The following is a 15,047-nucleotide window of genomic DNA, read 5'->3' as shown; positions in this document are numbered from 1 at the left end:
TTCTTGCCCATTCATAGTTGCCCTGAGGACATTAAGATCCAATCACGTAATGTGGGTTAGAGTCACATGCCGTACAGACTGGGTAATGGTGGCAGACCCTACTTTGAAGGACATTCGTGAGCCAGTTGGGTTTTTATTTCATGGTCTGTTGCTTTCTGGAACCAATCCACAAATTATCAGATTTAGTTGAATCCTTTTCACAACTTACATGGTGGCATTTGAACTCACAACCTTTCAGTTGCATTACAATTATCATTAGGTTACTGTACTCAGCACTCAAAAAATATTAACACTCTGTAGCGTAGGAGGCAGAAAAATGGTCTGCAACTAATGACCGCTAAAATTATATTACATTTCAGCTGATATTCATTCACTTATCTTGGTGTTTTCTCCGCCCTGGAGTTGTAATGGTTCAATATAATGCAGTGAAATCTACTCCTTGGGAAATTATGGCCTGATATGTACTCGGGCTATGCAGAGAGCAGACGCGGAGCATTTCCGGATGGGAAAACCGGAGATGAGGGTTTCCCGGAGGTGCAACTTCTAATTCTTTTCAGCAGGCTTCCTGTCTGACAGCCAGCCTGATTACCTGACTATTCACTGCACAGTTCTAACTGGGCCTGTTTTCTGTCCAATATCTGCTCAAAATAAACCAGATCCAGGTAACATAGAAACATAGAAACATAGAAAATAGGTGCAGGAGCAGGCCATTCAGCCCTTCTAGCCTGCACCGCCATTCAATGAGTTCATGGCTGAACATGAAACTTCAGTACCCCCTTCCTGCTTTCTCGCCATAACCCTTGATCCCCCGAGTAGTAAGGACTTCATCTAACTCCCTTTTGAATATATTTAGTGAATTGGCCTCAACTACTTTCTGTGGTAGAGAATTCCACAGGTTCACCACTCTCTGGGTGAAGAAGTTTCTCCTCATCTCGGTCCTAAATGGCTTACCCCTTATCCTCAGACTGTGACCCCTGGTTCTGGACCTCCCCAACATTGGGAACATTCTTTCTGCATCTAACCTGTCTAAACCCGTCAGAATTTTAAACGTTTCTATGAGGTCCCCTCTCATTCTTCTGAACTCCAGTGAATACAAGCCCAATTGATCCAATCTTTCTTGATAGGTCAGTCCCGCCATCCCGGGAATCAGTCTGGTGAACCTTCGCTGCACTCCCTCAATAGCAAGAATGTCCTTCCTCAAGTTAGGGGACCAAAACTGTACACAATACTCCAGGTGTGGCCTCACCAAGGCCCTGTACAACTGTAGCAACACCTCCCTGCCCCTGTATTCAAATCCCCTCGCTATGAAGGCCAACATGCCATTTGCTTTCTTAACCGCCTGCTGTACCTGCATGCCAACCTTCAATGACTGATGTACCATGACACCCAGGTCTCGTTGCACCTTCCCTTTTCCTAATCTGTCACCATTCAGATAATAGTCTGTCTCTCTGTTTTTACCACCAAAGTGGATAACCTCACATTTATCCACATTATACTTCATCTGCCATGCATTTGCCCACTCACCTAACCTATCCAAGTCACTCTGCAGCCTAATAGCATCCTCCTCGCAGGTCACACTGCCACCCAACTTAGTATCATCCGCAAATTTGGAGATACTGCATTTAATCCCCTCGTCTAAATCATTAATGTACAATGTAAACAGCTGGGGCCCCAGCACAGAACCTTGCGGCACTCCACTAGTCACTGCCTGCCATTCTGAAAAGTACCCGTTTACTCCTACTCTTTGCTTCCTGTCTGACAACCAGTTCTCAATCCACGTCAGCACACTACCCCCAATCCCATGTGCTTTAACTTTGCACATTAATCTCTTGTGTGGGACCTTGTCGAAAGCCTTCTGAAAGTCCAAATATACCACATCAACTGGTTCTCCTTTGTCCACTTTACTGGAAACATCCTCAAAAAATTCCAGAAGATTTGTCAAGCATGATTTCCCTTTCACAAATCCATGCTGACTTCGACCTATCATGTCACCATTTTCCAGATGCACTGCTATGACATCCTTAATAATTGATTCCATCATTTTACCCACTACTGAGGTCAGGCTGACCGGTCTATAATTCCCTGTTTTCTCTCTCCCTCCTTTTTTAAAAAGTGGGGTTACATTGGCTACCCTCCACTCCATAGGAACTGATCCAGAGTCAATGGAATGTTGGAAAATGACTGTCAATGCATCCGCTATTTCCAAGGCCACCTCCTTAAGTACTCTAGGATGCAGGCCATCAGGCCCTGGGGATTTATCGGCCTTCAATCCCATCAATTTCCCCAACACAATTTCCCGACTAATAAAGATTTCCCTCAGTTCCTCTTCCTTACTAGACCCTCTGACCCCTTTTATATCCGGAAGGTTGTTTGTATCCTCCTTAGTGAATACCGAACCAAAGTACTTGTTCAATTGATCCGCCATTTCTTTGTTCCCCGTTATGACTTCCCCTGATTCTGACTGCAGGGGACCTACGTTTGTCTTCACCAACCTTTTTCTCTTTACATACCTATAGAAACTTTTGCAATCCGCCTTAATGTTCCCTGCAAGCTTCTTCTCGTACTCCATTTTCCCTGTCCTAATCAAACCCTTTGTCCTCCTCTGCTGAGTTCTAAATTTCTCCCAGTCCCCAGGTTCGCTGCTATTTCTGGCCAATTTGTATGCCACTTCCTTGGCTTTAATACTATCCCTGATTTCCCTAGATAGCCACGGTTGAGCCACCTTCCCCTTTTTATTTTTACGCCAGACAGGAATGTACAATTGTTGTACTTCATCCATGCGGTCTCTAAATGTCTGCCATTGCCCATCCACAGTCAACCCCCTAAGTATCATTCGCCAATCTATCCTAGCCAATTCACGCCTCATACCTTCAAAGTTACCCTTCTTTAAGTTCTGGACCATGGTCTCTGAAATTACTGTTTCATTCTCCATCCTAATGCAGAATTCCACCATATTATGGTCACTCTTCCCCAAGGGGCCTCGCACAATGAGATTGCTAATTAATCCTCTCTCATTACACAACACCCAGTCTAAGATGGCCTCCCCCCTAGTTGGTTCCTCAACATATTGGTCTAGAAAACCATCCCTTATGCACTCCAGGAAATCCTCCTCCACCGTATTGCTTCCAGTTTGGCTAGCCCAATCTATGTGCATATTAAAGTCACCCATTATAACTGCTACACCTTTATTGCATGCACCCCTAATTTCCTGTTTGATGCCCTCCCCAACATCCCTACTACTGTTTGGAGGTCTGTACACAACTCCTACTAACGTTTTTTGCCCTTTGGTGTTCTGCAGCTCTACCCATATAGATTCCACATCATCCAAGCTAATGTCTTTCCTAACTATTGCATTAATCTCCTCTTTAACCAGCAATGCTACCCCACCTCCTTTTCCTTTTATTCTATCCTTCCTGAATGTTGAATACCCCTGAATGTTGAGTTCCCAGCCCTGATCATCCTGGAGCCACGTCTCCGTAATCCCAATCACATCATATTTGTTAACATCTATTTGCACAATTAATTCATCCACCTTATTGCGGATACTCCTTGCATTAAGACACAAAGCCTTCAGGCTTGTTTTATTAACACCCTTTGTCCTTTTAGAATTTTGCTGTACAGTGGCCCTTTTTGTTCTTTGCCTTGGGTTTCTCTGCCCTACACTTTTCCTCATCTCCTTTCTGTCTTTTGCTTTTGGCTCCTTTTTGTTTCCCTCTGTCTCCCTGCATTGGTTCCCATCCCCCTGCCATATTAGTTTAAATCCTCCCCAACAGCACTAGCAAACACTCCCCCGAGGACATTGGTTCCAGTCCTGCCCAGGTGCAGACCGTCCGGTTTGTACTGGTCCCACCTCCCCCAGAACCGGTCCCAATGCCCCAGGAATTTGAATCCCTCCCTGCTGCACCACTGCTCAAGCCACGTATTCATCTGCGCTATCCTGCGATTCCTACTCTGACTATCACGTGGCACTGGTAGCAATCCCGAGATTACTACTTTTGAGGTCCTACTTTTTAATTTAGCTCCTAGCTCCTTAAATTCGTTTCGTAGGACCTCATCCCTTTTTTTGCCTATGTCGTTGGTACCAATGTGCACCACGACAACTGGCTGTTCTCCCTCCCATTTCAGAATGTCCTGCACCCGCTCCGAGACATCCTTGACCCTTGCACCAGGGAGGCAACATACCATCCTGGAGTCTCGGTTGCGGCCGCAGAAACGCCTATCTATTCCCCTCACAATTGAATCCCCTATCACTATCGCTCTCCCACTCTTTTTCTTGCCCTCCTGTGCAGCAGAGCCAGCCACGGTGCCATGAACTTGGCTGCTGCTGCCCTCCCCTGATGAGTCATTCCCCTCAACAGTACCCAAAGCGGTGTATCTGTTTTGCAGGGGGATGACCGCAGGGGACCCCTGCACTACCTTCCTTGCTCTACTCTTCCTGTTGGTCTTCCATTCCCTATCTGGCTGTGGACCCTTTCCCTGCGGTAAGACCAACTCACTACACGTGATACTCACGTCATTCTCAGCATCGTGGATGCTCCAGAGTGAATCCACCCTCAGCTCCAATTCCGCAACGCGGTCCGTCAGGAGCTGGAGGTGGACACACCGGAAGCGTCCCTGAGTTCCCACATGGTACAGGAGGAGCATAACACCCGTAGGTTTATACTTATATCTCTGTAAACATGCTACTTTTTAAATTACAAACCAGTGTGTTTGGCACACTCCCCATGATTTCCAATCCAAATATCACCTCATCTCATTTGTAAAATTGGCTGCTAATTAAAGCATTCTGAAACAATACTCTTTACAGGTAGCTTTTGAGTATTTATGATTCCTTGTCACAAAAGCATAGCAATTCCTGTTTGTGATATCAGCATTCAAAGATTAACACCAACATATGACAGGAACTAAAAATCCAGGGGTATTTGACAATTCGGAAGGACAGACAGAAAGGAAAAGGAGGTGGGTAGCTCTATTAATAAAGAATGAGATCAGTGCTTTAGTGGGAAACGATATTGGCTCAGAAGATCAAGATGTTGAATCAGTTTGGGTGGAGATAAGGAATAATAAGGGGAAAAAGTCACTGGTGGAAGTAATCTATAGGTACCCTAACAGTAGCTACATTGTTGGACGGAGTATAAATCAAGAAATAATGGAGGCTTGTAAAAAAGGAACGGCAATAATCATGGGCGATTTTAACGTTCATATTGATTGGACAAAGCAAATTGGCCAGCGTAGCCTTGAGGAAGAGTTCATATCCTTGTACATTGCGGAACCAACCAAGGAGCAGGCTATCTTAGATCTGGTATTGTGACAGGATTAATAAACAATCTCCGAGTAAAGGATCCTCTAGGAATGAGTGATCATAGCATGGTTGAATTTCAAATTCAGTTGGAGGGTGAGAAAGTTGGATCTCAAACCAGTGTCCTAAGCTTAAACTAAGGAGACTACAAAGGTATGAAAAGAGTTGGCTGAAGTGGACTGGGAAAATAGATTGAAGTGTGGGATGGTTGATGAACAGTGGCAGACATTTAAAGAGATATTTCATAACTCTCAACAATAATATATTCCCAATGAGAAAGAAAGACTGTAAGGGAAGGGATAACCATCCGTGGCTAACTAAGGAAATAAGAGATGGTATCAAATTGAAAACAAGGGCATACAAAGTGGCCAAGACTATTGGGAGGCAAGAGGATTGGGAAATTTTTAAAAGCCAGCAAAGAATGACTAAAAAAATTATGAAGAGAGAGAAGATAGATTATCAAAGCAAACTGGCATGAAATACAAAAACAGATACAGGTAGTAAGAGTTTCTACAGGTACATAAAAAGGAAAAGAGTGGCTAAAGTAAATGTTGGTCCCTTAGAGGATGAGACAGGGGAATTAATAATAGGGAACAGGGAAATGGCAGAGATTTTGAACAAATATTTTGTATCTTCACGGTAGAAGACACTAAAAGCATTTCAATAGTGGATAATCAAGGGACTATAGGGAGGGAGGAACTTAATACAATCACAATCACTAAAGAAGTCGTACTTGGTAAAATAATGGGATGAAAGGTGGACAAGTCCCCTGGACCTGATGGCCTGCATATTAGGGTCTTAAAAGAAGTGGCTGCAGAGATAGTGACTGCAGGGGACGTAGGTCCCCTGCAGTCAGAATCAGGGGAAGTCATAACGGGGAACAAAGAAATGGCGGATCAATTGAACAAGTACTTTGGTTCGGTATTCACTAAGGAGGATACAAACAACCTTCCGGATATAAAAGGGGTCAGAGGGTCTAGTAAGGAAGAGGAACTGAGGGAAATCTTTATTAGTCGGGAAATTGTGTTGGGGAAATTGATGGGATTGAAGGCCGATAAATCCCCAGGGCCTGATGGCCTGCATCCTAGAGTACTTAAGGAGGTGGCCTTGGAAATAGCGGATGCATTGACAGTCATTTTCCAACATTCCATTGACTCTGGATCAGTTCCTATGGAGTGGAGGGTAGCCAATGTAACCCCACTTTTTAAAAAAGGAGGGAGAGAGAAAACAGGGAATTATAGACCGGTCAGCCTGACCTCAGTAGTGGGTAAAATGATGGAATCAATTATTAAGGATGTCATAGCAGTGCATCTGGAAAATGGTGACATGATAGGTCGAAGTCAGCATGGATTTGTGAAAGGGAAATCATGCTTGACAAATCTTCTGGAATTTTTTGAGGATGTTTCCAGTAAAGTGGACAAAGGAGAACCAGTTGATGTGGTATATTTGGACTTTCAGAAGGCTTTCGACAAGGTCCCACACAAGAGATTAATGTGCAAAGTTAAAGCACATGGGATTGGGGGTAGTGTGCTGACGTGGATTGAGAACTGGTTGTCAGACAGGAAGCAAAGAGTAGGAGTAAACGGGTACTTTTCAGAATGGCAGGCAGTGACTAGTGGAGTGCCGCAAGGTTCTGTGCTGGGGCCCCAGCTGTTTACATTGTACATTAATGATTTAGACGAGGGGATTAAATGCAGTATCTCCAAATTTGCGGATGATACTAAGTTGGGTGGCAGTGTGAGCTGCGAGGAGGATGCTATTAGGCTGCAGAGTGACTTGGATAGGTTAGGTGAGTGGGAAAATGCATGGCAGATGAAGTATAATGTGGATAAATGTGAGGTTATCCACTTTGGTGGTAAAAACAGAGAGACAGACTATTATCTGAATGGTGACAGATTAGGAAAAGGGAAGGTGCAACGAGACCTGGGTGTCATGGTACATCAGTCATTGAAGGTTGGCATGCAGGTACAGCAGGCGGTTAAGAAAGCAAATGGCATGTTGGCCTTCATAGCGAGGGGATTTGAATACAGGGGCAGGGAGGTGTTGCTACAGTTGTACAGGGCCTTGGTGAGGCCACACCTGGAGTATTGTGTACAGTTTTGGTCTCCTAACTTGAGGAAGGACATTCTTGCTATTGAGGGAGTGCAGCGAAGGTTCACCAGACTGATTCCCGGGATGGCGGGACTGACCTATCAAGAAAGATTGGATCAATTGGGCTTGTATTCACTGGAGTTCAGAAGAATGAGAGGGGACCTCATAGAAACGTTTAAAATTCTGACGGGTTTAGACAGGTTAGATGCAGAAAGAATGTTCCCAATGTTGGGGAGGTCCAGAACCAGGGTTCACAGTCTGAGGATAAGGGGTAAGCCATTTAGGACCGAGATGAGGAGAAACTTCTTCACCCAGAGAGTGGTGAACCTGTGGAATTCTCTACCACAGAAAGTAGTTGAGGCCAATTCACTAAATATATTCAAAAGGGAGTTAGATGAAGTCCTTACTACTCGGGGGATCAAGGGTTATGGCGAGAAAGCAGGAAGGGGGTACTGAAGTTTCATGTTCAGCCATGAACTCATTGAATGGCAGTGCAGGCTAGAAGGGCTGAATGGCCTGCTCCTGCACCTATTTTCTATGTCTATGTTTCTATTGGTTGTAATCTACCAAAATTCCCTGGATTCTGGGGAAGTCCCAGTGGATTGGAAAACTGCAAATGTAACACCACTATTTACAAAAGGAGGCAGACAGAAAGCAGAAAACGATAGGCCAGTTAGCCTAACTTCTGTTGTTGGGAAAATGCTGGAGTCCATTATTAAGGAAGCCGTAGCGGGACATTTGGAAAAGCATGATTCAATCAAGCAGAGTCAGCATGGTTTTATGAAAGGGAAATCATGTTTGACAAATTTGCTGGAGTTCTTCGAGAATGTAACGAGCAGAGTGGATAAGGGGGAACCAGTGGATGTGGTATATTTGGAATTCCAGAAGGTATTCAATAAGGTACCACATAAAAGGTTACTGTGCAGAATAAAAGTTCACGGGGTTGGGGGTAATATATTAGCTTAGATAGAGGATTGGCTAACTAACAGAAAACAGAGAATCAGGATAAATGGGTCATTTTCCAGTTGGTAAACAGTAACTGGTGGGGTGCCACAGGGATCAGTGCTGGGGCTTCAACTATTTACAATTTATATTAATGACTTGGATGAAGGGACCAAGTGTTATGTAGCCAAGTTTGTTGATGTTACAAAGATGGGTGGGAGAGCAACTTGTGAGGAGGACACAAGAAATCTGCAAAGGGATATAGACAGGTTTAGTGAGTGGGAAAAATTTGGCAGATGGCATATAATGTGGGAATATGTGAGGTTATCCACTTTGGCAGTAAAAATAGAAAAGAAAATTATAATTTAAATGGAGAAAAATTGCAAAGTGCTGCAGTACAGACCTGGGGTCCTTGTGCATGAAACACAAAAAGTTAGTATGCAGGTACAGCAAGTAATCAAGAAGGCAAATGGAACGTTGGCCTTTATTGCAAGTGGGATGGAGTATAAAAGCAGAGAAGTCCTGCTACAAATTGAAGGTTGTTCAGAGAAGGTTCACTAGGTTGATTCCGGAGATGAGGGAGTTGAATTATGAAGATAGGTTGAATAGGTTGGGCCTATACCCATTGGAGTTCAGAAGATTGAGAGGTGATCTTATCAAAACATATAAGATAATGAGGGGGCTCGACAAGGTGGACGCAGGGAGGAAACTTCCAGTCATATCGGAGCTAAAACTAGGGGGCATAGTCTCAGAATAAGGGGCCACCCATTTAAAATTGAGATGTGGAGGAATTTCTTCTCTCAGAAGGTTTTAAATCTGTGGAATTCTCTACCCCAGAGAGCTGTGGAGGCTGGGTCATTGAATATATTTAAAGCGGAGATAGACAGATTTTTGAGCGATAAGAGAGTAAAGGCTTATGGGGAGTGGGCAGGGAAGTGGAGCTGAGTCCATGATCAGATCAGCCATGATCTTATTGAATGGCGGAGCAAGCTCGAGGGGCCAAATGGCCTACTTCTGCTTCTATTTCTTATGTTCTTAAGCCGTGTCTTTAAATTTCTGTGGTAAAACAATGTAAATTTCACGTGAGCGTGCATTGGTAAGTTCTAGATTTATATGTTTTCATAAGTCATTGTATTTAATACTTTGTGCTGTTTGAACTTATAGGGCTATAATAAGGCTTTGATGAAAATGAAGCTGAAAAAGGAACGAATTTCCGATGTGCAGAAAACTCTTGAGAATGGATCCAAGAAGTTGGGTTTTGAGGATTTCAGAAACAATCTTAAGGAGTATGAATTTAATTGCAATATAGCTTTTAAATTATGGTGGCTAAAAAAATCAATAACTGGTTACAGGAAATGTTTAAACCAGAATAGTCTGGGTGGAAGGGAGATTTGGGCAAATACATACCTGAATTTCCGATATACACACCTAGTGGGAGAGCCTGTGAGCAGGATTTCTAAAATCAGCTCTTGTAAATAAAAAGAAAAAAACTGCAGATACTCGAAATCTGAAATAGATCTGAGATCTAAAACAATGATGGAAATACAGCAGATCTTTTGTTATCTGGAAAGAACATAGGCTGGTAAGCATTTTAGATAGAGATTCTGGGGACAACTCACCGAGCAGAAACCATGCAGGTTCGCAGTTAAAATGCCCCAAATCGTTTACCTACCCTGGAGCTACTAGCCCACTGTATGCAATTATATTCTGCTCTCCGGATCGTGGGGCAAGGACATCGCCGAAAGCTGTGCATAGCGGATGCTGATGACATTATCGGGACCTCACTGCAATTCTAAGTCAGGCCTGACAAAGGAAGTTGCTGCAACTTTTCTGCCAGACCAACCCAGGACAGAAGATGATCAGCTGCAAAAGAGGCTGAAAAAGCTAAAGGGGCGGGAATTGCGTAGTTTCCCGTTTGGGGGCAGTAACAGCCATGAAGCGGGATTTCCTGCAACAGGCGCGCAAGTCCCGCCCGTGACTTAAATTTGGGTTACTGCCGCCGAGAGCAGGTGGAGCGCAAAATCACTTGCTCTGTGGGGCGCGAGCGGGGCGGGAGGAATCTAAGAGCTGCACAGCGTTACACGGTGGGAAACATAGTGCTGCTGCGTAGAAAGTGCCCTCCCCTTCATTAAAGGGGAGGACCAAACTGCCGACTCTGCAGGTCCCCTACCTGGACCACCTGGGAGTAGGGTGCCGTGGCATCAGTGGAGTGCTGGGCTGCAAGATCGCGCCATGGACCCCGCGATGCACCATGCAGTCAGCCGATTTTTTTTTTAAAGTGCCACCTCCCCTTTAAATTTTGCACCACGAGCGGCCTACGGCATCACCCGGCACAGCTTCAGGGGGCGCTCCTGAATTTTCGCTCCGGGGTGAAAACAGGTTGGGCACAGTGATGACATTGTCATTGCTAGTGCAGCGAAGCGAGGTGCTACTGGTTACCGGCGCCGCTAAACTCCCACGGAAGTTCGTGGCAGTCATTAGCGACACCGCGCCTGGGCGAAAAGTCGTTAGCGGCCAATTTCTCCCCCTGTGTTTTACTTTCCTGGAAGCTTAGGCTTTCCCTGCTCTGAAATTGCCCACCTTCCTGAATACAAAATGCCGTGGAACCAAATTGCCCCTTCTATCTTGTGTCAAAGGGTGACCTTGGATCGCCCGATTTATCACGGGCCGGCTGGCCATTTCCCACCCAATCAGGGAAGGAGTTAGACCAGCGGCATGTTAATGAGACCCAGCAGTTAGAGTAGCCCGGCTTGATTTCTGCAATGGTTGGTGAGCTTTCAACGTACCTCACCACCCACTCACCCAAGAACTGCCCAGAGTTAACACCTTTGTCAGACTCTAATCATAATTTAGAGTCTACTCAGGTACTGCAGATTTGTCCGAGCTATATTGTGGTCACACCAGGGTAGACCAACAGAGTTCCCAGGAGGCCAAACCTCTGTCCACCCTCTGTTTCTGCCCCAACTCCAACCAGTTCTTCTGGGCCAGGGCTAATTGCCTTTGCATGGCGGGCTCCGAGTGGGATTCTTGAAATCAAGTGATAGCCTACCATTAAAAACGAGCAAGCTGTGCTGCAGCACCCGGGGCTGTGAAGGACCTTTAAGAGGCAGACATACCCCAAAGATCAGAATGAAGACTCCCAAAAGATCGGAATAAAGGCTCCAAAAGAGAGCCTTGGCTGTAACAGAAGCCTTCAACAGTTAAGTGCTTAAGACTAATAGGATGGAGAAGAGACCTCTACATTCATTCGTGAGAACTCATGACCTAACCATGACTTCCTGCACTTAACAGCACCTTCCCATGGCGGCCCCAGGGAACAGCGGATGGGAGGCAAATTCATCGGGACCTATCACCATTTTCCTGCGACCAAAGGCAGTACCAGTGCAGTTGAGGGAGGGAAATCCTGGTTGAGGTAGTGTGACAGCGATAGGCCTCTCCGCCTAAATTTTCTCATATTTTCTGCAGTGATCCTGCCTAATTTTGGTAAGCTGTCATATGATCAGAAATGCTGAAATGTGTATTATTCCAGATGCTTCATCATTTTCAAAATTCTAAATTAAACAATTCATGAAAACCATTACTGTTACTTCAATTGATGGTATGTTGGTGACATCACTCCTAAAACCATAAGATAAATTTCCATCTTTAGCTCTGCTAATGGACAGGAAGCTGTGAGCCCTCATCTTAAATGCCTGATAGCGCTCCTGGTTCTGTTGCGGGGTGCGAATGACACAAATTTACCTCAATCTATTGAAATAATTTCCCTAGAAAAAAATACAAACTGATTTAGGATCTTTGAATGTCTCGGTGTGATTCTGGGAGTGCATTCCGGGAAAGCAAGAGCTGTGCACACACGATTTACCGATATGCACTCCCCACTGAGAGCATCCGATAATGGAGTCACCCTTTATATACTGGCTTTGGATATACTGGCTTTGGAGGGGGTACAGAGACGATTCACTAGGCTGATTCCGGAGATGAGGGGTTACCTTATGATGATAGATTGAGTAGACTGGGTCTTTACTCGTTGGAGTTCAGAAGGATGAGGGGTGATCTTATAGAAACATTTAAAATAATGAAAGGGATAGACAAGATAGAGGCAGAGAGGTTGTTTCTACTGGTCGGGGAGACTAGAACTAGGGGGCACAGCCTCAAAATACGGGGGAGACAATTTAAAACCGAGTTGAGAAGGAATTTCTTCTCCCAGAGGGTTGTGAATCTGTGGAATTCTCTGCCCAAGGAAGCAGTTGAGGCTAGCTCATTGAATGTATTCAAGTCACAGATAGATAGATTTTTAACCAATAAGGGAATTAAGGGTTACGGGGAGCGGGCGGGTAAGTGGAGCTGAGTCCACGGCCAGATCAGCCATGATCTTATTGAATGGCGGAGCAGGCTTGAGGGGCTAGATGGCCTACTCCTGTTCCTAATTCTTATGTTCTTATGTTTATGTTTTTTTAGCTACAACTTGTTTGAAGGTTTTGTGAAACGGATCAATTGTTTTTCAGCTTGGGTCACACTGACCAAGAGATCGAAGATACTTTCTCAAGATTTGACTGTGATGACAATAAGATACTGGATGAGGAAGAACAGATAAGGATGAGGAATGAATTAGAAGAAAAGAAGGTAAGGAAATTAGCTATAAGAACATGCATTGACTAGGAGTGAGAAATGACCATAGGCCCATCCAATCATCGGTATAATCAATTAATGTCCAAGCAAATGTCCAAGAATTTCCTATTTACATATTTGTAGGGCAATTAGAAGAAAATGTTAGTAACCAGAACTGTAGCAATAGTTTAATTATAATATTACTGCCTACCTTAATGGTGATCTTATGGAGACTATACTGCAGTCACAGTACAGATGGGCTGCACTGCTGCTCTTGGGCGCTGTGCACACCTGTACAGCACAAAGCTGACTGTGCACTATAAAACAAGTTCACTCCATTTAAAGGATCCTTTGGCAGCCCTGGGAGATGAGACAGAATATGCAGCACTTAAAGGAACACTGCTCATCCCTAAAGGGGAAATGGCAGCATCTTTTTAAAATGGCAGAGGCAATATGGAGAGGCAGAAAGGCAGCATTCCAAAATGTTGCTTTGGGGATTCTACCTTGATGGTTGGATCTTTTGAAGCAGAAGATACCCTCCAGCCTGGGCGTAGAATACTTAATGATTGAATCTTGTCTTAAATGTCCCTCAAAGCTGGGAGTAGATGAGGAAAAATGTTTCTGGGTGCCAAGGTACATGAGCTTATATTTTGTATAACTTAATAAGTTTGCTTCAATAGCAGGAGTAGGCCATACGACCCCTCGAGCCTGCTCTGCCATTCAATAAGATCATGGCTGACTTGATCATGGACTCAGCTCCACTTCCCTGCCTGCTCCCCGCAACCCGTTACTCCCTTGTCGTCCAAGAAACTGTCTATTTCTGTCTTAAATTTATTCAATGTCCCAGCTTCCACAGCTCTCTGAGGCAGTGAATTCCACAGATTTACAACCCTCTGAGAGAAGAAATTTCTCCTCATCTCAGTTTTAAATGGGCGGTCCCTTATTCTAAGATCATGCCTTCTAGTTCTAGTCTCCCACATCAGTGGAAACATCCTCTCTGCATCCACCTTGTCAAACCCCCTCATAATCTTATACGTTTCTGTAAGATCACCTCTCATTCTTCTGAATTCCAATGAGTAGAGGCCCAACCTACTCAACCTTTCCTCATAAGTCAAACCCCTCATCCCCGGAATCAACCTAGTGAACCTTTTCTGAACAGCCTCCAAAACAAGTATATCCTTTCGTAAATATGGAAACCAAAACTGCACGCAGTATTCCAGATGTGGCCTCACCAATACCTTATATAGCTGTAGCAAGACTTCCCTGCTTTTATACTCCATTCCCTTTGCAATTAAGGCCAAGATACCATTGGCCTTCCTGATCACTTGCTGTACCTGCATACTATCCTTTTGTGTTTCATGTACAAGTATCCCCAGGTCCCGCTGCACTGCGGCACTTTGCAATCTTTCTCCATTTAAATAATAACTTGCTCTTTCACAGAGGCAGAATGCTCTGCACTCTGCAAACTGTTCTATATTCCAAATGCACAGGCATGTCTTACCACCATATTTACAGCTATTCCTTCTGCAGTTGCAGAGCCATTTAGTAACCCAGTACAAGTTGCTACTGGGCTATTGCTATCCCTAGCAACGAACACTGATACTCAGCAGCCTTCAATCTCACATAGAAGCAGCACATTGTTAGGAAGTAGAAAATACATAGCATTCATTTTCATTAAAAGGAAGCACCTTGGGGACAAAAAGAATTCATTTGGAATAGGACAGATGAATGCAGTAGTATTCATGGGTCTTGATATACAATGACACCAATAGACATATGTAGATTGACTGCTGTGTATTGGATGTTTCAGGTGCTTAACCAAAATGCCTTTTAGATGCTACTGTATAACTCTTGCTGTGTGACAGGTAGGTTATGCAGTCTTGTGTTTCTGGTAGGGTCATATTTTGCCAATGGTTGCTGTTGCCTATCTTCTCCTGTCTGCTCCATGGCAAGGCTCCTTTGCAATGTGAAGATTAAACGGGCCACCGCAATTGTGGGCACCTTGGTCAGCCAATACTACAGCACTTTCTCTATGCACACCCTTCAAGATTTAGTTCAGGATCTTGAATTTTAGGTCCTTCATTAAAACACCTGTGAACTTTTTGAC

General features: G+C 44.4%; 1 protein-coding gene across 1 annotated transcript in view; it reads left to right on the top strand.

Moving 5' to 3' along the window:
- The window catches only part of LOC139255296 (polycystin-2-like protein 1), a 231,024-nt gene that overhangs the window by 195,806 nt on the left and 20,171 nt on the right, over nt 1-15,047 (top strand). The window contains exons 11-12 of the mRNA XM_070873897.1: nt 9,497-9,618; nt 12,838-12,955. Of these exons, the coding sequence (XP_070729998.1) occupies nt 9,497-9,618; nt 12,838-12,955 (240 nt within the window). The remainder of the gene's footprint in view (nt 1-9,496; nt 9,619-12,837; nt 12,956-15,047) is intronic.

Source organism: Pristiophorus japonicus, chromosome 3, assembly GCF_044704955.1.
Source record: "Pristiophorus japonicus isolate sPriJap1 chromosome 3, sPriJap1.hap1, whole genome shotgun sequence".
In the NCBI taxonomy this organism is placed as follows: domain Eukaryota; kingdom Metazoa; phylum Chordata; class Chondrichthyes; family Pristiophoridae; genus Pristiophorus; species Pristiophorus japonicus.
The sequence above is the reverse complement of the archived record's forward strand: the minus strand, read 5'-3'. Positions and strand labels throughout refer to the sequence as shown.